The sequence below is a fragment of the Cyprinus carpio genome, chromosome B22, assembly GCF_018340385.1.
Source record: "Cyprinus carpio isolate SPL01 chromosome B22, ASM1834038v1, whole genome shotgun sequence".
NCBI classification, from domain to species: domain Eukaryota; kingdom Metazoa; phylum Chordata; class Actinopteri; order Cypriniformes; family Cyprinidae; genus Cyprinus; species Cyprinus carpio.
Genome location: NC_056618.1, coordinates 19,608,973 through 19,633,738, shown reverse-complemented (window position 1 = coordinate 19,633,738; position 24,766 = coordinate 19,608,973). Strand labels below are relative to the sequence as shown.

At 31.0% G+C, this 24,766-nt stretch overlaps 3 protein-coding genes across 8 annotated transcripts in view; all 3 read left to right on the top strand.

The window, feature by feature from the left end:
- LOC109082837 (glutamic acid-rich protein-like) overlaps nt 1-24,766 on the top strand; it is an 848,403-nt gene that overhangs the window by 613,312 nt on the left and 210,325 nt on the right. The window lies entirely within an intron of this gene.
- On the top strand, nt 114-17,151 carry slx9 (SLX9 ribosome biogenesis factor). 2 transcript variants are annotated; one of them, XM_042748610.1, is made up of 6 exons: nt 114-480; nt 626-752; nt 9,613-9,681; nt 11,576-11,741; nt 12,951-13,019; nt 16,492-17,151. In XM_042748610.1, exons 1-6 carry the CDS (start codon nt 289-291, stop codon nt 16,610-16,612), a joined length of 744 nt encoding a protein of 247 aa, XP_042604544.1. In that variant the 5' UTR covers nt 114-288; the 3' UTR covers nt 16,613-17,151. The 2 variants fall into 2 exon arrangements, with proteins under 2 accessions (XP_042604544.1, XP_042604545.1); XM_042748611.1 differs by lacking the exon at nt 16,492-17,151 and adding an exon at nt 13,926-14,174 and having other exon boundaries at nt 117-480.
- adarb1a (adenosine deaminase RNA specific B1a) overlaps nt 19,612-24,766 on the top strand; it is a 29,994-nt gene continuing 24,839 nt past the window's right edge. The window contains exon 1 of one of the 2 annotated variants that reach the window (XM_042748583.1): nt 19,612-19,840. Coding sequence is in view for 1 of the 2 variants with exons in the window: in XM_042748582.1 (XP_042604516.1) it covers nt 21,976-22,003 (28 nt within the window). In the remaining variant the exon portion in view is untranslated. Of the gene's footprint in view, nt 19,841-21,926; nt 22,004-24,766 lie in introns of those variants that run through there. The other variant, XM_042748582.1, reaches the window with a different exon arrangement.

Sequence of the window (24,766 nt, the reverse complement as noted above, 5' to 3'; positions counted from 1 at the left end):
CTAGCCATTTGTTTTGTGTTTTACGTTAAATTGTGTGTCGTTAATTAAAGATTTAAAGATGGTTGGAAAACTATACCTGAACATTTGCAAGTTTAGACGAGCCTCAACCACCTGAGGAGGAGTTTTGACGGAACTCATCTTCCGTTTCATTTCTACTCGGACAATATTAGCTGTAACGCCAAACAAATTGTGAACTTTAACACGTGCGCGTCTTTTTCCGAACGTCTGTGCTGTGTATAAACGTAAGGACCTTAGCGAAATTAATTAAACCGCGTATACTTAGACAGAATGGTGGGGAAAATTAAACGGGTCCGACAGAAGCTCCACCACGGCGCTGTGAAGCTGGAAAATGAGCACCAAAACAGACCCACGCCGGGGAACCTGGAGAAGATACAGATCCAGCCCATTCAGCTCACACAGACAGAGTCACGAGAGACCAAACTCAACACATCTGACAGCAGTAGAAATAATAATTCAAAGGTATGGCCATTTGTTTGTATTATTCATTTGTCGTATGCTATTAAATATATGATATATATTGTATCCCAGTGTAATTTCTCCTCAAGATGACCTAAAGATCTAAATGAGCTCGTTCTTCATTGAGCTTGATGTGTTCTGCATGTAGGGGTTCAGTTTTCCCTCTGGAGTTTTTGCTGGAACTAAAATCTCCCCTGAGTCTTTAGTTCAAACGCTGAAAGTTGACGAACCCTCAAAAGAGACCAAGAGCAAACAGCCCGCAGGAGAACACAAAGGTTGGTGTTTTTTCATCTCTTTTTAAATATTTCTTACAGATTTGCTTTTAAATGTGTAAACATTTCGACTGAATATTTAAAGCATTTCATTTTTCTTTAAAAATTTACAAATAAGCAAATCAAATAATAAATAAATCATTATATTGTAAATTGTGTTGTATTATAATTTGTAATATGTTAACCTTTTACATTTTAATATGAAAATCAGACTGGTTCTTATTAAACAAAATGTAAAGAATGATTATTATATTATAAAATACTGTAATTGCCCAATATTTTAGCTTAATTCTAAAAGAGATGCAATAGTTTTATAATTTTGTAAAATATGAAACAAAGAAAGCTTATACAAAATGAAGAGTAATGTTTATTTATTTTATGTCATAATCATTTAATATTTATTTTAGTTATTATAATGTTATACTTGCAAATTTTTGCACAGATTTGCTTTTAATTATTAAAACTAAATTATTGTATTGTAATGTAGTATATAAATTAAAATCTATTCATATTTACAATTAAATATGTTGTTGACGAATGTAAAACTATGTCAAGAAATATTACTATTACTAGTTTTTTTTCAAGTATCTTAATACATACTCAAAAATAGGTAACTGATTATATTGTAATATTCTGGATAATAATTCATGTTTTTTTACATTTAAATGCGAAAAATAAAACAGAAAAGTTAAAGGCCTAATGCAAAATAAAAAGGATGTTTATTCTGTTTATTCATCATAATCAGTTTATATTCATTTTACTTTCTATTATAATGTTTTAACTGTAATTTTATTTGCACTAATTTGTCATTAAATATGTATTTCATACTGATACACACTCTATTTATAGTCTAAAATCAATTAAAATTAAACTAAAATAAAATATAATAAAATAAAAAAAAAAAAAAAAAGAAATTAAAAGAAATTACAAAAAAGATTAATATTTAAATGCACATGCATTTGTGGCCACAAGATGGCATACTATTGCATGTTTTTGAAATCTTGTAAAATCTGATGTATACTTTGAAAATGATGTCTATAAAATGTATTGAATATTGGATGTTTGAAATCAGTGAACAGAGATTTGATTCATGCTGTAACTCAGAGGTTGGTGTGGCTTAAAGAAGATCCAGGGCTCCTCATTGAAAAGTTGTTGGTTCAAACCCTGGAACTAAGCGAGTAGTGAAGCCGTATAAGTGTAATGAAGGTGCCGAGATGAAAGAGTCACACGTCCTCTGGCTTTGATTGGTCTCTATAAATGTCAGCTGTGTGTGAGTATTGAGGTTGGGTAAGGAGGGCTGTTCTATTCCTGGCTGTCTGCAGTATAAATAACTCATGCGTGAACATCACAGCGCTGCTGCATCAATGCACTGACGTGACCGCAGACTCCACGGCTGCTCACGAGAACCAATCTGACTTTCTCTTGAGGAAGAGACAACTAGTAAAGCTGGAGCCAGTATATGAGTTATGGCTCACTGTGCCTATGGCTACTATTCTAGTCACATACAGTGTTTGTTTACTGTACTTATTATTCAGGCTTTTAGTGAGTGGGTGTTTCTTTAATTACAGGCGGTTTTGATACTGCAGACATCTTTAGAAACTCTCTTAAAGCGTAATTTTTACACACTTAATACAATTTTATTTGTTCAGTATTGACAAAAACAAACAACAAAAACAATTCTTAAAAGTCATTAACATTTCCTCATCATCTGAGAATATGTAATGTGTTTAGTATATATTTTTTTGTTATATGACGATATTGTCATTTTGTTTTATTATTTTCCCAGGCTAAGTTCATAGCTATAGTATTTAATGTTTCCTTAATGCACAACATTAAATAACTTTTATATATACTTAATGTGTTTGAATAAACGATATAAATCATTTTAAAGTGATAAATATTGAAATGGTTTATTTTATTCTTTATTTAGATCATAGTATAAAAATTCAGTTCTTATTTGGGGATTTTCTTAGTTTATCAATGAATCAATGTATTATTTTTTATTATATCCATTACTTGTTTGAAAATGACTCAGATATAATCAATCTGAAGATATTCTAATAAAAAAAAACAAAAAAAACTGTTTATTTATGGCTTTTGTGCATGTAACAAATAAACAAAAAAAGTTTTTTTTTTTTACATAAAATACGTAAAAATAAAATGTAAATATATTTGATTAAACACACACACACACACACACATATATATATATATAATAAATATATTGTGTGTGTGATTTATTTATTTTTTTGAACATGCTTCATTTAATCGGGAGATATTTTATGTTTTATTGTTTTGTTCTGTTTGTTTTTGTACATTATATACACATAGTACACACAATTAAAAAAAAATGTTTTATTTAAATTTTTTTAGACTATGCTTCATTGGTGTAGTTCGAGGATCTAGTTGAATGTGCCTCAGTTGCGGCTGCGCTTGATGCAGAGAATCGATGTGCTCGCGGCACTGCTTTGACAGAATGAGATCTTTTGCCTCTTTAATTGGGGGTATCAGTCTCGGCGTGACCTCGGAAATTCACCTCCAGCTCAGCTCCCCAGACGCCCTGCCACCTCTCCTCACAGCGCTGGCGGGACGAGGAGATGAGAAGTGCAAGTGCAGAGGGGCAGAAAGGGCAGCCGGGGTGTTCTGTCCGCTCCTAATTGGCGGTGTCCATTTCAGCCAGCTCTCTGAACATGATGCTCTCTCTGGGATGGATGTGGTGGGAATGATGGATTTTTTTCCCTATCCCTGGTTTGTGGCAAACAGACGGATGCAGAGGCGAGATTGGGTTTCCAGCGTTAGGAGTGCTGGAGGGAGATATGAGGGCCGGAGATCCCTATCAGGCAGATACAGCAGAAAAACACCACTGTTGTTATTTCTGTGGTGGCTGATGGTTGGATTGACTCGCTGATGGGGGTTGTTTCTGATCTGAGAGTGGCTTGGTGATGGCTTTAAATGGTTCAGAGTGTGGAAAACTGGTTCTGGATCAGGCAGGGATTGTAAATTGGCAAACAGATGTTGAATTGAAAGAATGTAAACCAAAGTTTGAATTTTTGTAATTGTAAATTATGGTTTGCAATTGCAGATTATGGTCATCTTTGGTTTGGTTTTGCATTATAATTCGAGTGTAAATTTCAAAACCATTTTATTTGGAGCAAAACTGTGATGCCTAAGACACTCAAGACATTTCTACAGCATAACAGGAAGTTATCTCAATGCATTCAACCCTGTTACAAAAAGTATTTTAAGAAAAAAAGTATCAAGCAACTATTTTTCTTTAATTAGATAAGATAAACAAAAAAAAAAAAAAACAACATTTTAAATTAAAAAGGCTAGTGTCTACTGAGTTGTATCTAAATTAAAGCTAAATTATCAACTCTGTTACTCATTGTACTTATTTATATATTTATATTTTTGTTTTATTGTTTTTGTTTTTTATTCTTTCATTATTGTCAGGGCTTTTGGTTGAATTTAAATTGCATAAAGTTTGGTAACAGGGTTGAAAAAAAAAAAAATATATATATATATATATATATATATATATAATATGCAAGCATATACATGTTTTTTTTTCATTTCTCTGTGTTACCAAGAAAATATAGTGTTACTATTAGTTATACTTTTTTTATTTTAATATATTTTCATATTTTTAGTGTCTACCAATCAAATGTTCAACACCGTTACAGGATATTTAACTACATTTTAACTATATATAAAAAAATATATATAATTTTTCATTATATATATATATATATATATATATATATATATATATATATATATATAATATAATAATATCCCATAATAGTCTTGAAAAATTTTAATATTTAAACAAACCATAATATTCCTAAAAAATTTTTATTTGTCTACTAAACATATGCAGATAAATTTTTGTTGTTGCTATGTTTAAATGCAATAAATTTATGTCCTCTAAATTACTTGTGTAATTGTGGTAAATATATAATGTGATAAATATAATATATTATTTAACAAAATAACACATATAACAGTGTAAAAATATCTTGTTTCGTTATTGTCATTTTCCAGTACAATATATTAAGAGTTTCAGGCTCAGCCTTTTCTCGTTATTGTCATTTTCTCAGCGGCTCTGTGCAGAAGCAGATGTTTATGTTGTGTTTATCATATCATTGAAGGATGCAGAGGCTGAGGGCGTTTGTGTCTGGACTACACACGCAGGTCTTTCTGTCAGAGATCATCAGTCTGGAACAAGTGATATAGTGAGGAGAAATGTGGGTCGTAGGACATGACGTTAATCTCTCTTATCAAGTCTCTAGAGGACTCGTTTCCAGAGGAAGGAGCTCACTGAGCTGTTTGTCCGTGGCCGTGTCATGCCCATATACAGACAAAAACACACAGACGTCTGTGTGTGTTTATAACACTGTTAAAACTGAGTGAAAGCTTGTTTTGATGTGTACATGACACGTAATCGTTCAGGATTTATAAGTAAGTCTCATGTTATTCTCTTGAGTCTCCTGCATTGAATCTGTCTCCTGGTTCAGCTTTCCTCACAGGAAGATGACGGTCATTCGAGATGCTGTTTCTCTTACACACACACACAACAGGCCAGTCGTCTCGAAGTGATCGACACATACAAAGTAGCAGACATAAATGCACAGAAATGTGCTGCGGATGTGGCTACATTTTTCCAATTGGATTAAAGATGTTGATTCACTTTTCACGGCTGGGAAATGAGTGAAAACACTTTTTGCCATCAAAATGTGGAAAACACACACACTGTTACAACAAATTGAAATTATTACATATAGTTTGAGCACAGTTTTACAGTTTGAAAATATTTTTATTGGAAAAGAGATAAAAAATGTTTTTAGATATTGTCTTACACATTCATACAAAATATGCAATTTATTGCATTTTTAATCTGTGGATAAATTTTATAGATCATATTTCACCCTATAAGCAAAAATATAATAAATTATATTTGTATGACAATAATAATAATTATTATCATTATAATCTAATTATTGTTACTGTAATGGGAATAATATAAAGATATGTTTTATTATTCATAGCATTTCATTTATCACAATATGAGGAATTTTAGCATTTCAATCTTATAACGATTTTTGGCTGTGCCAATTAAATCGCATTCGATTGTTAAAAAAACACAAAAACTGCGCATCTCGTCAGTAAAGTAATCAAATCTATAAAAACACAGGAATATTAAACTATTCTTCACTGTGGAAAATAAATATATATTCCTTCTTATTAAAGTTACAAAAGTGATTTAGTCAAGAGCAGTGAGAGATTTTCTCTCTTTTGTTGTTTGATTAAAATGAATGACAGAAAGCAGGAATATTAGACTGCTGTCACTTTAAGAGCTGCCCGGATCCAATATACTGTTACAACTGTGTTTTCTTTCTCAGCAATTTGTTTTTAGTGAAGATCTAAATAACTGTGTTTACGTATACATGCAAAGATGGGCTTTTTGTCACATACAATTGTGTATTTAACCGGTCAAGGCCTATAAAGCAGCAAAATAACTCAATAGCCCTGTCTTCACATGCCTCTCTGACAACGATTAGAAATGTAGTGAAATGAGTTCTCCTTCACTGCTGATTGGGTTTCAACAGCTTAAAATCACTTGTTTTAAACAGCAATGCTTATAAACACATGCAAACACTAAGTTTTTGTCACCACATAGCACAGCAACGTCACGTGAGCGTTTAACCGCAATAGAGACAATAGTCCAAATTCTCTACTGGATGACAAATTTCTACCATTTAATCGTGTCTACTGGTATATTGCACACCCCTAATATGTATATTTCCAAAAATCAAATGTCTGCACTCATTAGTTATGCAAATTTAGGGGGAAGTCTGTATAAGTCCTAAAAATAATACAACACAAGGTTTTTACAAGCCTGCTTTGCTTTGAAATCTGCTTTATATAATTGTAATACCTTTTTGCTTTTGTTTTTGCAATGAAATGTGACCTTGACGCGTATTTCTGAGACTCAACATTGTCCTCTTAAAGATAAAGGTGTTGATTTGACCAAAAAAGCTCAGCTTAATTCATATGTATTCTGATGAATGTCCACAGCCAGCAGGAGGTCAATGAGGTCTCTGAGGCTGTCAAACCTCCTGTCTCTCACTGACCGGGTCTTTGCAGAGCTGTGAAGGCGTTTTCATGACACTCTTTACCTCTGAATGTTGCTCGGCAACCAGAAGCTTGTTGGTTGTTGAGTTTCTCCCTGGAGATGGAAATCGCGGAGGTCGACTCATTTCATGCATTTCTCTTTGGGTTTAATGCACTTGTGTTATTTTTGGACAAAACAGTCACTGTAGTATAACTGTTTTTAGCATATGTTGCACAACACGGATCATTTCAGTGTGCCAGGCGAAACTGAGTTTGGGCAGTTTATGTTGTTTTATGGTGATTTTCACAGTTATTCAATTTTTATTATTATTATTATTATTATTATTTATAGTAATTATGAATTACACTAACAATCGGATTATTATAATGTTTAATTATTAATAAAAATGTAATTATTTTTGTTAAACACACAATGTGCATTTTCTGAAAGTAGAGCATTTAAGTCTTGACATTTTATAAATTTTAAATGCTTTTTAGTATAAATATTGTTTTATTAAGAGTAATTATAATTAATTTATTCTAATAATTGGAATGTTATAATAAAACTAAATTATTAACAATAATTTTTATTAATCACCCATTGTGCATTAATAAAAACATGTATATCTTTTGATGTTTTTGTTTTTTTCAATGCACCGTTTTAAAATATATTTCATTCGCATAATTATTATTACTAATTATATTAACATTTGCACTGTTATAACAATATTAAATTATTAATTTAGTCTTTTTTTTTTAAAGCCAATGTGCATTTTCTGAAAGTGAAGCATTTTTAATGCACAGTAATTTAAATGTTGTTTTTAATAGTTATAATAATTATTTATTAATTATACTAACAATTGGAATATTATAATATTTAACGAATAAAAACAATTTAATAATTTTTATTAAATGCACAGTAAGTGCATTTTATAAAAGTGAAGTCCTGACATTTTTATTTTTGAAATTCACAGAAATTAAATATTATTGTGTCATTATTATTATCTATACTAACAATTTGAATGTTATAATTAAATGATTACAAACGAATTAATTATTTTTATTAAGCACTTTTTATTATTTTTTTATTTTATTTTCTGGAACAGTAATTTTAATAATTATTTTAATGAAAGGTAATTATTATTCAATATACCATCAGAATATGTTGTAATAATGTTAATTAATTAATAACAATTTAATATTTTTATTATGAAAATGAAGCATGTAAATCATGTGCATCACATATCATGTCTAAAAGAGGTTTATTTGTGGTTTGACCTCAGTGGTCTGTGAATGACCTCTGTCAGATACACTACACTGATACATACACACACAGGCAAATATAGATTCCTCGTCACACTCGATCTGATCCCCAGAGGTCAGCACAATCATTAAATACACACAGTATGCTCCTTCTGATAAGACGTCACTATATGGAAACAGGAAGAGTTACATGCAGTTAAACAGACAACAGACATCCTACTGTAATCTGTTCACACGAGGGCTGTTGTTATTTTCCATTCTTTATGCAGTCCCACAGCCATGACACATGCCATAATATTTGATCTGATTAAAATCAGTGACACTTCTGTGTAATTTCAGAGCATTGCTGAAAAAAGATCAATTCATTTTATTTTACTTTTCCCACCATACATTGTTTTCTGATCAGCAGTCTAGTTTCTGTTGGGAACTGAACCTGCAGCCTCTGTGTTCACAGCCTTAACTGATTGGCTGCCACTGCATTATTTTGACAGGTGCGTGAAGTTCATGCTCTGCAGACAAAATAAAACGCACATGAACCAAAACACCTGCATTTAAACCAAAACTAAAACCCTCTTCAAAGAATAAGCAGAATGTGTAATGCATGTTTTGCTTTTTGTATTTAAACCAGTGCTGTTGCTGGTAGCTAAACTTAAAATGAATAAAAAGTTTTCATTCATTAAAATAAACGAAAATGAAGCTTAAATAAAAGAAAATATAAATATCAGATGACAAACTTAAACATTACTTTTGTAAGATTATATTTTTTTAATCTCATACTATTTAAATAGTTTTCATTAAATAAGATTAGGTTGAAATAAAATATAAATATTAGATGAAAAAACGTTCGTCTTAGAAATGATTAAAGAGAACAATTTGTTAATTAAATAAAATAAAGTTTAAATTAATTATAATATATCTTAGATAGAAACCTTAAACTTATTAAACTTAATCTTAAGATTAGAAATGTTGCAACTAACTGAAATAATTTAGTAAAATAATGAAGTATTAAAATAACAAAAAAAAACATACTGACATTAAAAAATACATTTAAGCGAAGTATAATAAAAATGACAAAAAAAACACTTAATCCTAAAATTTAAATGAAAACAAAATAGTAAATATTAAATAGTAGTATACTAATAATACTGAAATAACACTAGTTTAAATTTGTTTCCATTTGAAAGTAAAAGTTTGTATTCCATTTTTTTTTTTTTATGCATTCCTGTACCATATTATCTTTTTATGGTGTTTACTTTGTCAGTTTTAGTACAGTTTTTTTTTTTTTTAATCCAAATTGCATTGCATTCTAAACTAAATATAAAGCACACTTTTTAGCTTTTTATTTTTCCCCTTTTGAGAATGAACATTATTTTTTTATTATTAGTATTTTTAAGCCTTTTAGTGTTGAACGCATAAAATGCATAAAATCTTTGTTAAATTGATCAGTAATGAGCCATATGGAAATGTTTTTTTTTTTTTTTTTCAGGCACAGGAGAAAAGAAACAACAGTCGAAGAAAGAAAAAATGAAGGAGCGCAGGGAAAGATGGCTTAACAGTGAGTATTTTTTCACCTACTCTTCTTTCTTTCCCGCAAAGAAAAATGCTAATATCATCAACCGAATCCCGAAACGCTCATGTGAGGCCATTTCTTTCATGGTGAACTGATCTCATGGGCCGAAGGGAACTTCAGAGATGGATATGGCGGGATCATTAACGCCGCACCCCGATTCTGACGCCTGCATTCGCTCGGGCCGATCAATGCGGCATGTAACACAAGCTCCGGCCGAGGTGATTATAATTAGGATCTAATGGGGCTCACGGCTCCAGCAGAAACCCAAGCCTCAGACTGCATGTCGCATTGTCAGGAAATTAAAAAGGGGGGAGGATTGAGATGTTGATGGATTCATAAAACTCAACGACCTTCAAGGTCTTAGCACATGGTTTACAAAAACACTTATATACAAGGTTAACGAAGTCATAACAGCAGAAGAAAAAAACAAAATGGCCACTTGTGAGATGAAAAATGACATTTATTTTGTGTTTGCAAAAAGACGTAGTGCTTCTGTCGAAGAAGTGCTTCTCTGTCTGTTTTTTTCTTCCCTACATGTACTTTGTTGTTTTTGGACTGAAGCACCTGGTGTGTCCTGCTTTCTGTCTCAGAGCTTTGGTTTGGTTTTAGATGGTCGGGTGACATCAGTCTGTTCCTGCAGGAGTTGTTTTCTGTCTGAGGGCTGGACAGGAAGTCATACTGGATATAGGTTTACTGGAATGAACTGATCCTTTTAAACCAACAACTTCTTTTTTAAAATCAGAAACTGTGTGTGTGACCTACTCTAACTTTACTGTGATGTGTTTCATTTGAGATATTATTTAAAATCAATTTATTTCTTTGATTCCTTGCAGTGATTAAAAGGAGATTTGTTTATTTGAAGTACTTTTATGTATAGAGATATGGGTTATGTATTTTACACTTTTTTTTTTTTTTATAATGTTTTTATTTTGTGCTCTTGTTTTTTAAAATTAATTTGTGCCATTTTATTTTATACCTTTTGTTTATATATATATATATATATATATATATATTAATAGATATTTTTTAAAAATATATATATATATATATATATATATATTACCCTTTTTATTTTACACATTTTTATCTTTTTGTTTGCTTCTGTTTTTTAAAAATGTTTTAGGCATTTTTTATTTGATGTCTTTTAAATATTTTTTTTTCTATTTTATACATTTTATTGTTTATATTTTATGCTTTTTAATTCCTTTGACATTTTATTTATTATATGAGTTTTATATTATTTATGTTTTAGTTTTCATGCTTTTTATGGCTTTTTGTGCAGTTTTTGCCTTTCTGTTTAATGGCAGTTTGTTAAGTTTATTATTTTTAGAATTCTGTTTTATTTGATGCTTTTTATACCTTTTTTAATATATACTTTTCTTTATTTTATACATTTGTAGTTTTATTTTATGCTCTATTTTTTTATTCACTCTTATGCCAATTTATTTAATGCAATTTATTATTGTATTTATTATTACAATATTATTTATTATCAATTATATTTATTATATACTATTATATATACACGTTTCATTTATAATTTTTTAAACACATCTTAAAATGTTATGCCTTTAATACATTTATTTTATACTTTATTCAATTTTTTTATGTTTTGTTTTACAACTCTTTATTTGACAATTTTCCTTGTTTTTAAATTATGCCTTTTTATGTATTCTAATTTAATTACTATTTAACTACTTTATTTTATTCCTTTTCATTCCGTTTGCCAGAGAACAGAAAATGACAAGGAGAATAGGATCGGGAAATAACTTCGCAACAGTTCAAAGAGCCTGTTTGAATTTGAATTAATATGTGAATGTGTCTACTATGTGTCTACACTTTTTCATATGTAGTTTGTTTGTGTCTGTGTCATCTCCAGAGATCAGTACGATCAAGCTGGCGCGTGAGCAGCAGGTGGCGCAGGCGCGGAGGAAGGCCACACCCGTGGTGGGCGACATGAGACCGCTGGCAGACGCCCTTCCTGAACTCTCCCTGCTCCTCCCGTCTCTCAAAACCCTTGCCAGCGCACAGCGGAGAAACAAAGCGTAAGCCTCTGTTTTCTCATTACTACACACAAGCTCTGGGATGATTTATGCAGGTTTGTGCATAATTTCTGGCATGAATGAACGTCTCAAAGCAACATGTCATACAAACAGATTTCATTCAACACCGCTTTCTCTTTTTTGTATTAATTTACTGCAGACCAATTTACATCTTTTTTTCTTTTTCTGCCCTCTTGAGTTCTATATATATATATATTTACTTAATGTTTATAGTACATTTAAAATAACTTTTCTATTTCCCCAGAAAGATATCTAATGAAATGCCAAAAGCCAAATCATAATCTCAAACACATTTCATTTTGTTTTACAAATGAATTCTGCATCAACAAATATCAATCACACAAAAGTAATCACAAATCACTGGAAGTCATGAAAATACATTGGTCAGGTGTGGGAACCTTGTAAGTAAACAAATAAGATATTTATATAAGGGAAAGACATGTATATAAATACGATTTTAAAAAGTTTTGGATAATTTAATCGGCTTGAAATTGGTATTTAAGTTGGAGTGATTTTGTTCTGCATTATCGTCTTTTTCTAAAATGCCTTTTTATTAATTTTTATTTCAGTTTTAGTTATTTTAGAGCATTAAGGTAAACTAAATGAAAATTAGAATTGTTACCATGGCAACTAGCTAAGTTTTTTTAAAAGTTTTTATTCTATTTTATTTTATTTCAGTATTTTATTTGAAGTGGCCAAAATGTTTTCACTGTTTTTGTTGTAGTTAACTATAATAACCCTGGTGTTAAAATGTAAACCTTGAAATGCAGACAAAACTCTTCAGTCTTTGATATTTTTGGCAGTCCCCCATAAGCATATTATAGTAAAAAGCACATGTATATCGCACACTGGCTCTAAATGTATTTCTTGAGAAATTAAGCATGCCACGTGTCGACAGCAGTCACGCTGTTTTGTAGATTAATCGACTCACAACCCTTTAATTGCTTTGATTCAAACCACATTAGTCTGTTTTCTCAGTTTGTTTGTGGTGTTTTGTCTGTTTGTCATTTGATGTGTTGTGAAGTCTTGCATGAGTCATGGAGAACTTCAAAGTGCATCTTCAAACATGCCTCTAAGTCTCTATATATAAAACACTTGAGCTTTTTTCTGACATGTGTATATATATGTATGTATAACAATATAAATTGTTCTGCATGTAACACAATTGTTTGTTCTTGTTTCTCGCCACAGTTCGGTTAAGAAGAAACCAGAACCCACAAACTTCAGCTTGATGAAACCAGCCCAGAAACGAAAACTGCTGTAAGATAATGGCTTACCTTTTTATTTCCAAGCCTTGCTAATGTGAATTTCACAGTAGAATTCTATTTCATCAATCACACACAATTTTTATAAAAACCTGGTGGTTAATGGACAAATCTCACAAAACATGTCAAGAACGAGGTCATATTTCACTCAGAAACAAAAAATAAATTATATATTGCATAAAGAGACAATAAATCCTAAATAAAGCCAATTTCTATGAAGATTATAATTTTTTTTTAATTATTGTCATGACAGTTAAAGACATTCTTTAAGTAAAAACAATTTTAAAAAATATAAAACGTAAAATACAAAATCATAATTTGAGGTAAAAAGATTCATTATTAATTAAAAGATATTTTATAGATATAAAGATATTTTTTACATTTAAAACAATTTATTTGTTCATTTTTAATGCAAAATATAGATTCCAAAGGATAATATTAAAAAAAAGACACTGATTGCAAATGTAGCTACTATTATTGGTGAGAATAAAGTATTAACCTTCATTATTTTTGCATTATTGCCATGACAATTAAGCACATCACATTAATAAAAAAAAAAAATTTTAAAGTTATTAAAAACTTTTTAATTATTTATAATTTAAATAAAAAACATTATTTAAACGTTTATTATTATAATTGATTGTATTGTTTTAATAAAACATGTAAAATGTTTTATTGCAAATTACTTGATTTATATTAAATGATTTCAATATAACCGAACATAAAATTGGCATGCAAGTAATGATACTACTTGTTATATAATGTTACTACTATCTATCCATCTCTCTCTCTCTCTCTTTTTCTACATATACACATACACACACACACATCACATACCATTTTATTTGAGCACAGATATTATAACAAAGTCGAATGAATCGTTATATTTGTCTGGTTCCAGCGAGACGGAAGCATCTCAACTTCAGCGAAGTCATGAAAAATCCCGCCTTCAAGACCAACCCTTTAGCTGCGGTTGGTGATCACCTGCGAAAGCGACTCAAACAGGAAGACGAACAGAGTTAATCGCGACTCTGCTGCGCCGCCCTGTTGGTAGAGTTCAAGAACTGTATTTATCATACGCTGGTACATCAAAACAAACAAATACAGTAAAACCGGTTTTGGACTTCCATAACCGAATATGAAAATGAAGACGGAATCCAGAGTAACTTGCTTTATCTGACATGCATAAACACTATGGAGGAAACGGTTTATCGCGGTTTCTTGGTGTCATTTCGTAAATTAGTTTTATGAGCTCTGTTTTCTCATTACTACACACAAGCTCTGGGATGATTTATGCAGGTTTGTGCATATTTCTGGCATGAATGAACGTCTCAAAACAACATAGTCATACAAACAGATTTCATTCAAACACCGCTTTCTCTTTTTGTATTAATTACTTAATGTTTATAGTACATTTAAAATAACATATATATATTTACCAAAAATATATATAACAAAAAAAATATATATATGTATATATATATTAGATATTTACTTAAGGTTTAAAAATACTTTTCTATTTCCCCAGAAAGATATCTAAATGGCATGCCAAAAGCCTCATAATCTCAAACACATTTCATTTTGTTTTAACAAATTGAATTCTGCATCAACAATATCAATCACACAAAAGTAATCACAAATCACTGGAAGTCATGAAAATACATTGGTCAGGTGTGGGAACCTTGTAAGTAAACAAATAAGATATTTATATAAGGGAAAGTCATGTGTATATAAATACGATTTTAAAAAGTTTTGGATAATTTAATCGGCTTGAAATTGGTATTTAAGTTGGAGTGATTTTGTTCTGCATTATCGTCTTTTTCTAAAATGCCTTTTTATTAATTTTTATTTCAGTTTTAGTTATTTTAGAGCATTAAGGTAAACTAAATGAAAATTAGAATTGTTACCATGGCAACTAGCTAAGTTTTTTAAAAGTTTTTATTCTATTTTATTTTATTTCAGTATTTTATTTGAAGTGGGCCAAAATGTTTTCACTGTTTTTGTTGTAGTTAACTTATAACCCTGGTGTTTAAAAAAATGTAAACCTTGAAATGCAGACAAAACTCTTCAGTCTTTGATATTTTTGGCAGTCCCCCATAAGCATATTATCGTAAAAAAGCACATGTATAATCGCACACTGGCTCTAAATGTATTTTCTTGAGAATTAAGCATGCCACGTGTCGACAGCAGTCACGCTGTTTTGTAGATTAATCGACTCACAACCCTTTAATTGCTTTGATTCAAACCACATTAGTCTGTTTTTTCTCAGTTTGTTTGTGGTGTTTTGTCTGTTTGTCATTTGATGTGTTGTGAAGTCTTGCATGAGTCATGGAGAACTTCAAAGTGCATCTTCAAACATGCCTCTAAGTCTCTATATATAAAACACTTGAGCCTTTTTTCTGACATGTGTATATATATGTATGTATAACAATATAATTGTTCTGCAGTAACACAATTGTTTGTTTCTTGTTTCTCGCCACAGTTCGGTTAAGAAGAAACCAGAACCCACAAACTTCAGCTTGATGAAACCAGCCCAGAAACGAAAACTGCTGTAAGATAATGGCTTACCTTTTTATTTCCAAGCCTTGCTAATGTGAATTTCACAGTAGAATTCTATTTCATCAAATCACACACAATTTTTATAAAAACCTGGTGGTTAATGGACAAATCTCACAAAACATGTCAAGAACGAGGTCATATTTCACTCAGAAACAAAAAATAAATTATATATTGCATAAAGAGACAATAAATCCTAAATAAAGCCAATTTCTATGAAGATTATAATTTTTTTTTAATTATTGTCATGACAGTTAAAGACATTCTTTAAGTAAAAACAATTTTAAAAAATATAAAACGTAAAATACAAAATCATAATTTGAGGTAAAAAGATTCATTATTAATTAAAAGATATTTTATAGATATAAAGATATTTTTTACATTTAAAACAATTTATTTGTTCATTTTTAATTGCAAAATATAGATTCCAAAGGATAATATAATAAAAAAAAGACACTGATTGCAAATGTAGCTACTATTATTGGTGAGAATAAAGTATTAACCTTCATTATTTTTGCATTATTGCCATGACAATTAAGCACATCACATTAATAAAAAAAAAAAACTTATTTTAAAGTTATTAAAAACTTTTTAATTATTTATAATTTAAATAAAAAACATTATTTAAACGTTTATTATTATAATTGATTGTATTGTTTTAATAAAACATGTAAAATGTTTTATTGCAAATTACTTGATTTATATTAAATGATTTCAATATAACCGAACATAAAATTGGCATGCAAGTAATGATACTACTTGTTATATAATGTTACTACTATCTATCCATCTCTCTCTCTCTCTCTTTTTCTACATATACACATACACACACACACACATCACATAACATTTTATTTGAGCACAGATATTATAACAAAGTCGAATGAATCGTTATATTTGTCTGGTTCCAGCGAGACGGAAGCATCTCACTTCAGCGAAGTCATGAAAAATCCCGCCTTCAAGACCAACCCTTTAGCTGCGGTTGGTGATCACCTGCGAAAGCGACTCAAACAGGAAGACGAACAGAGTTAATCGCGACTCTGCTGCGCCGCCCTGTTGGTAGAGTTCAAGAACTGTATTTATCATACGCTGGTACATCAAAACAAACAAATACAGTAAAACCGGTTTTGGACTTCCATAACCGAATATGAAAATGAAGAGGAATCCAGAGTAACTTGCTTTATCTGACATGCATAAACACTATGGAGGAAACGGTTTATCGCGGTTTCTTGGTGTCATTTCGTAAATTAGTTTTATGAGTAAAATGAATTGCTTTATTAATCATGTTGCCAGATATTTAATGAGTGTTTCCACGCTGTCTGTTCCACATTGTCTTGGTAAGATAAAAATAAACCCAGTGGAAAATGATTATGCATATGTTTGTTTTTCTTTATTAGCAGCACGCACTAAGAAAAGCTTGACTTATAACGATAAAATGCTCAAAAAAAATTCCAAAGGCTTAAACTGAAAATGATGCATTCCTTATTATAAAATTGAATGTACCTGCTGTTTTCGTTCATTGAATATCACAGACAAAAGCCTCTTATTAAAGCAAGATCTGATATACCAGACGTTTAGCATGTGCTTCTTTATTTCCATGGCAACACCTTGCAAAAAGAAGGAAAGGGTGGCAGTGGCGGCAACACTTTTCAGAGATAAAGGAGAAATGGGAACCTGAAGCCCGTCATTAACCTGACTTCTCTTAATGGCTTCATGAGCGCAGACTGTAAGGGGTCTTGGATGTCTGATACTCAGGAGGACCTTCTTTTGGATCTCGTTTCAGCCAAACTGGATCCACTTCACAACCTCATCAAACACTTGGTTGCATAAAACTCTACAGTATGGAGTAACAGAAGCACATATGTGATGTTTGTGATTAAGAGAGTGAGGAATGTGGGTGTAGATAGATGTTCTTCACCCACACAAGATTCATCTCAGCGTGTTCTTGTTGCTTTGTCCTAAATCCATTTATTATAGGATAAGATGATTTCAATGACAGATAGTTAAAAGAAAAGCAACATTTCCATATTAATATCTGCTCAGCAATAATCATAGCCATATTTGCAATCAGTGTCAGAAATGAAAAACATTCCTGACTTAATCTGTACAACGTGCCATTTTTATCAAAAAAATTGTGTTGAATTGTTCGCAATTGAATTAATTCCTTATTCAAATAATTATATTAAATGTTATAGAAATAATATATAAAGTTACAAAACATCACATGCATTCAAGATTTGTTTTGTTTTATCTAGATAGTAGATCATTTTTCTTTTTTCCTGCTTTTCTTTTATTTTGTATGTTTATTAATTACCGTGGCATTTATTTATGAACCTGATCAGTAGTTGTTACAATATTTATTCATTTTTAGACATTTAAAGAGAGTGCTTTATAATACTCGATTTAACTTCATGTCTATCACAAGAAAAAGCTTCAGATTCTATATTAAAAATATACCATGAAAAGGCAAGTGTTGTATAATGTACAATAGCTAGATTAAAATTAATTATGAGTATTTGTACTGTAACTAATTATAAGGTGAATTGTGATGAATGCATTAGTGAATCTCTCAAAATCTGCCAAGAACATGACTTTATAAATATGAACATTGAATATGATTTTATTTTCTCGTTGTGACATTTATTTTTTTATGACAGCTAAGCACGGGTTCCTATTAATTCTCACACTATGTTAGTGTTCATTGATTTACAGAAACCTACTTTTTCTACAGTTATACGAAGAAATGCTATATTATAGTAATGAGAATTTTAGTCTTAATGCACATAGCACATTTCGTTTTGGTCTCAAATTCTTGCAGCGTTTCTAAAATCTAATTTGGCTGTTATATAAAGCAATATGCGTCAGTAGATGGAGGCGGCCGCTGCTCGCGCGCGCGTGCTCTTCATCCTTCAGCGGGTCAGACTCGCACCCCAGCCCCCCTCAGATGAGTGAGTCACACACACGGGGTCAGAACCAGAGCCCACCACAAGCCTTCATTCATTAGTCTTTATCAACAGTCTCAAGTGTATGCATCTTTTTATATAAAAATATTTATCTATGAATTAAATGTAAAATAATATATATTTATTTGTTTATGCACATTTGGATTCAAATACAAAATAATTCAGCGATGGTTAGGCATCTGTTTCAGACGATCATTGTTTTGTAAGTAGCCTTTGTTGTAGTATGCAACGATTTAATCCAGCAAGTGCCATCCATAAATAGCCTACTAAAAAAGAAAAATAATCATTTTTAAAAATCCCATTTTGCGTAAAAATACATAATGTGTGTCATGATGAAAATGTGAAAATTGTGTCTGGTGTTTACTTTTGGTTTGGTCAGTCACACTTATGAATTATATAAATACATATTTTATTTATAAGAGGCCTACATATTTTATATAAAAAGTAAACATTCAAATAAATAAAAATATTTAAATGTTTTTAAATAAAATAAAATTAAATACATTTAAATAAAATATTGTATATATAAATACAAATGTGTATGTATACATTCTGCCATTTTTACGTGTATAATATATAGGCTAAGTATATATATCAGATTTCTTTTTTAATAAGAATGCAAAAAAAAAAAAAAAAGCAAACGCAGCTTTAAAAATTAAGAGAGAGAGAGAGAGTATACTGTGACAGAACAGAATAATCATGCAGCTTTTAAAGAAAGTATCCAATATTGTGAGAGGAGAGAAAGATGTTATTTATCGATAAAATATGTCGGTAATCATTCAGTTTGACTTTAAAAAAAATTGGCATCCATCTATGTGTCTTTAACTACGATATATACTAAAATCTATCTCATAATCTATAATCTAAACAGTCTTTTTTTCTGATGTTCAGGTAGTAGTTTTAAGCCTCTGTATAAATGAAACCATACGACCGTCTCTCTGACCAATCAGCGCTAGAATTTGGCCCGTCGAGCTCTGATGCACCAATCAAGCTACTGAGAGTAGAAGAGCCCGCCCACCCTCTGGCCAATCAGGTGTCCGCGTCGGTTAGTACTCCTTTACGTCACTGTATTCGTCTCGCAGATGCAAACGCGCATAATTAAATGAGTCGCGGTGTGATGTACAGTGAGGCTCCGCGTGCCTTAATTCATCGGGTGTCGAGAAAAACTGCACGTCCGCTATTTAACATATCCATTAATATTTTATTCGGCATTTACCTTTGACTTCGTGGTGTTGACTGGACGCTTTTTGTTCATCAGGATTCATCTCATTCCAGGATATCAACCCAGCGGCACACTGTGAGTAATATTCAAATTTATTCACGGACAAAAATTATGTATGCAGTGCTTTCAATTTACATTATCGTGTGCTTTACCAATACTATAAGATACCTGTATCAAATAAATAGTGCTGAATATTAATGAATGGTCCGGTATGATCTACAGTTCAGCATCCAGTGGTCCACGAGCTTCAGAAATAACTTATGGTCATATACTGATACTGATGTGGTTGATTATGTTTTGTGTTATTCAGATTACTAACCAGACAAAATGCATGGTTGACCAGCAATGACTGATGAGTTTTTGGACACCCAAGTCAAAGGAGCATGTGTCCCAACTGCTTTTGTCTCTCATGAGGGCCAGCAATTGGTTTCTGTGCACTGTTATGGGTGTTTTTTTTTTTTTTATTATTATTATAATTTTTTTTTACACATATATTTAAGATTATACATGCTGGTGTTTTAAGTTATGGTGTATTTTAAATAGTACATTTAAAATAATAATAATAGACATATTACATTATGATATTAATTTGGTAACACTTTATTTTAAGGTGTCTTTGTTGAACATGTTACATATACTTAAATGTATAAATACACTGTAACAAGGACACCTTAAAATAAAGCGTAACCATTCATTTAAAACCCCAAACCTTTTTTTGTTGGTTGATATTTATAATGAAGGTTTATTAGTTTTATTTGTTTATAATATTTATATATAGATATATATCTATATATATATATTATATATTTCTTTAGTATTATTATTATATATATAATAGATATATATATATATATATATATATTTATATATATATAATATATATATATATAGATATATATATATATATATAGATATATAATAATTTTTCATATATATTTTAGATATAATATTTTTATAATATTTTTACATATTATTTTCATATTTACATATAAAACACATATTAAAGAAATTCATAACTTTTGATTAAATGAAAAAAATAAAGGCATAATATAATATTATGTATAACAGCACCTAATATAGGGCACATGAATCCACATTAATTTTAAGGACGTCAGTTGTATGATACAGATTTTCTTTGAACTAAGTCTCTGTCGCTGTTCTGTACTGATGCTGAAAATGGCTTTGTTCTTTTTGTTTGGATTCCAGTCATAGTTTGTTTAAGGGAAAACTATCTAAACCACTTGCCCGGGCGAGTATGAATTCTGCAAGTAAAGAAATGAGGTACGCAAAGACGTGGAATTGAGCCTGGTTTGATAAAAATGAAAGAACAAAATATACAAAAGTCGAGCAGAATACAGAGATCAGAGCATTTTAAAGTTTTATTAATATCTTAGCCTGGGTTCCTTTCAGTGTTCAACAAGATCTTCGTCCGTTCCTGGTTGGCTTTGAAGCGCAGTGATCTGGCTTTGATAGTTTGACGGTCAGTCTTAGCACATAGAGGCCAGACATCAGGCAGTTTGCCAAACCTTGATCTTTCATAAGAGCTCTTTAACAGAAATTGCATTTGGTTAGATGATCTTACTGAATTGCTGAGCAGCAGCCCGTTTTAGATCAAACAGTTTAGAATTAGGATGAGAGTAAACTAAAGTTCTCTATTTCCATAAAGTTCTCTATTTCCATGCTCTTAAGCCGCATTAATATCATCTAGTTTAAAACAACCACAGGCTCAGTAGATGAGGAGCGCAATAGTAGCCATACCCTGTAAAAAATCTGCTTTTTTATTTTGCAAAATAATAAAAAAGAGTCACTGTAAAAATTGCAGTTATTATTTAATATAACATTATTAGATATTGAAAGTGTAATATTTTATATTTTGTTATGTCAATTTTCAGTTTAAATAAGTAAATAAACAAGACATTTTTATTCATAATTAATTATTTATTATTTAATGCTGTCCTGATATTAACATATTTAACTATCTATAATGTTCAGCAGTTTCCATCTTCGCGTCAGTGTCTTGTAGTCTTTGTCCTGGCTTGTCCTAAAGTAAACCTGCCCACTGCTCTTGACCATTAAACACCTAACACTTTTATGACCTCTTAACATCAGCTCATGCATGTCTTTTATTTTGAAAAGTCTTTTTTGTCTCAGTTGTTGGTTTCCTCTTCCTGGTTCATTCCACCTGTTAGTCATGTGTTTGCTGCTCTCTTATGCTGGAATCTAACCATCAGCTTATTGGTGAGTGTGTTGTGGTTGTTTTTTATTATGTATTTTCATATCCAATTCTTTTTTTATTTATTTATTAATTTTAGTATATATATACATACATATACCCAAGCCTGCATTTGCCAAAAGTGCATTTGGCATTTGCTTCTTTCTTAATCAGATTTGGAGAAATGTAGCTTGCTCACCAATGGATCCTCTGGAGTGAATGGGTGCCGTCAGAATGAGAGTCCAAACAGCTGATGAAAACATCACAATAATCCACAAGCAATCCAAATGACCGCTCTAGTTCGTCAATTAATGTCTTGTGAAGTTAAAAGCTGCGTGTTTATAAGAAACAAATCAAGTGCATTTTGATTTTTTAAGTTCATGATTAAAGATTTTGTTCTCTCACATCAAAATCCACTGACACACTTGTTTAAAACGTTTTGGGCTATTTTCACCTATAAACAGTGTTGGATATGTGCATATTTCTCTTCTGAGTCAGAAAAGATTACTTTTTCACTGGAAAGAAATATTATGGATGGGAGACTGCATCCATATTAATATTAATGGACTCTCGTTCTGACGGCACCCATTCACTTCAATGGATCCTCTGCTGAGCAAGTGATGGAATGCAACAGTAAATATCTTCAAATTTGTTCCCATAAAGAAACAAACTGAATTCAAGCTGATCTTGCATGGCCTGAGAGTGGATTTCATTTTTGGGTCAACTATTCCTTTAAATATCATTGGCTGATGCTTGTGGCTGATTTATCGCATTAAAATCAGGTTAAGCACATTGCATTGTGGGATACACTGTACCATGCAGTGCGCTCTAGAAGTATACTGTACTTTTTGGTGAATACAGTAAGAAAAACAGGCCATGTTAACTAGCCAAATCATGATCCCTTTGGTTAATAACTGAAGCTAATTAATCAAGCAGAAGCACATGATCTGAATAATATCAACATAAAACACAGCGTTACAGCAGGTGGACGTTTAGCGCGAGTCTTTGTGTTGAAGTGGCTCTTCTCTTCATGATGAGGTGAATTTATAGTCCCCCTCTTTTTTTGGAGTCACGAGCCAGCTGTTAGCAAAGACAACTGAAGCGCCTCTAGCTGAATCATCAGGTCACGAAGCGTGAATCATCACTTTTTTGTCTCATGGGTTGCGTGAGAGGCACACTGTATTTTACACTGTTCTAGTTTATATTTTCACTCAAAAACACTAAAAGTGTTAGTCTTTAGATTTCTTGTATTAAATATGTCAAACTTTATATGGAAGATTTCAAATTTTGAGCAAGTGTCGCTGAGGGGGATGAGAATGCTAATGCTAACAGACAGCTTTCTTCGGTTTTTCTCTAATCTGAAGGTTGAATTATAGAAAATAGTAGTTGTGGTTTTGTTGTTTAAGCATGACAAACAGTTTCCATTGATCTTTATTGAGTGCTTTACAAGAGAGAAGAAGATTTAATCAATCGTTTTAATGATCTTCTGTCAGGCGACTTCATCTGTACAGCAAATAAATGAGGTTTTTGAGAGCTGAGAGTTGAGTAAAGACGGATTACAGAAGATTTGACTGTGTAGTTTGATCTACGATGTGGGACTTTAAGACAGAAAGAAAACAGGAAATGCCTCTTTCTAGGGTCTAGTTCTGTGAAGCAGCTGTTTAATTAAAACTAATATGCATATATATGTGTATGATTTTGACCTAAACTGGTAACTAGGTATCATTAGGGGTATTAATATCCTTTTCATTGTGAGATTGATTTTGTGTGCATTTCTTTGACAACTGATGAATAAGACTTATTTGCGGCTGACACGGCGAAACAGTAGTTCATCCCCCTTCAGATACGAGCCCGTTAGAGTTGTAGGGACTCGGTGAACTTATTCAACAGGAACATTTTAATTTGATTTCTCTAGAGCAGGTCAAACCACTGTTTTGACATTTGTTTCCCAGCTTGTTTTCCCCGGATTATAATAAGGATGTGCAAAAATGTACTTTTTTTTTTTTTTTTAAGTAACTGTGGTTTGCCTGCACAGCTATAGTTGAATAATTGATCTTTATAGAAGTCCTGTTTAATTAAGACTTTTTAAAAATGTATTTTTGTGTTTTATATAAGTGTTTTTAGCAATATAAGATTTTTTACTTCTTTTTAAAGTTTGAGTAGTTTATCATCTTTTTTCGATCAATCAGTCAATTCTGTTTATTTCGGTCCTTACAGACAACTTTTCACAAAAAATAAATAAATGAACATAATTTCCGAAAAAGGTGTAGGCAGAAGCCTTGCTTATTAAGCCTACCCTTTATACATATTTAACCAATGTACATCGCTTTTTTTACTAGATTTGATAATACAAGATAAACAAAAGTTACATAACACATTTCCCAAAATATACGTACTTAATTACAAATGTACATAATTACAGAAATACGCATTCCAACTATTACTTCAATATGTTAAATAAAATGTACACAATTTATTTATAATGAGTCATATAATTATTTAACACCATGTTTTATACATTTTCTTACATTTACAAAGTGAATTCCATAATTTGAATTCCGTATCACAATTATTCCATAGATTTACCCCTTTGACAGATATACACCTATTTTTAGCATTAGTTCTTGCCCTTACTTTTTAAACATATACATTCCTCTTAGTTTACACCGACTTTCTCTTATTTTGAACAGACTCTGAATACAATTTGGAAGTAAATTATTATAAACTTTGTACATTACCTGTGCTGTATATAAATCAGCTAATTTTAAAGCATGTAATTCTTATAGCTT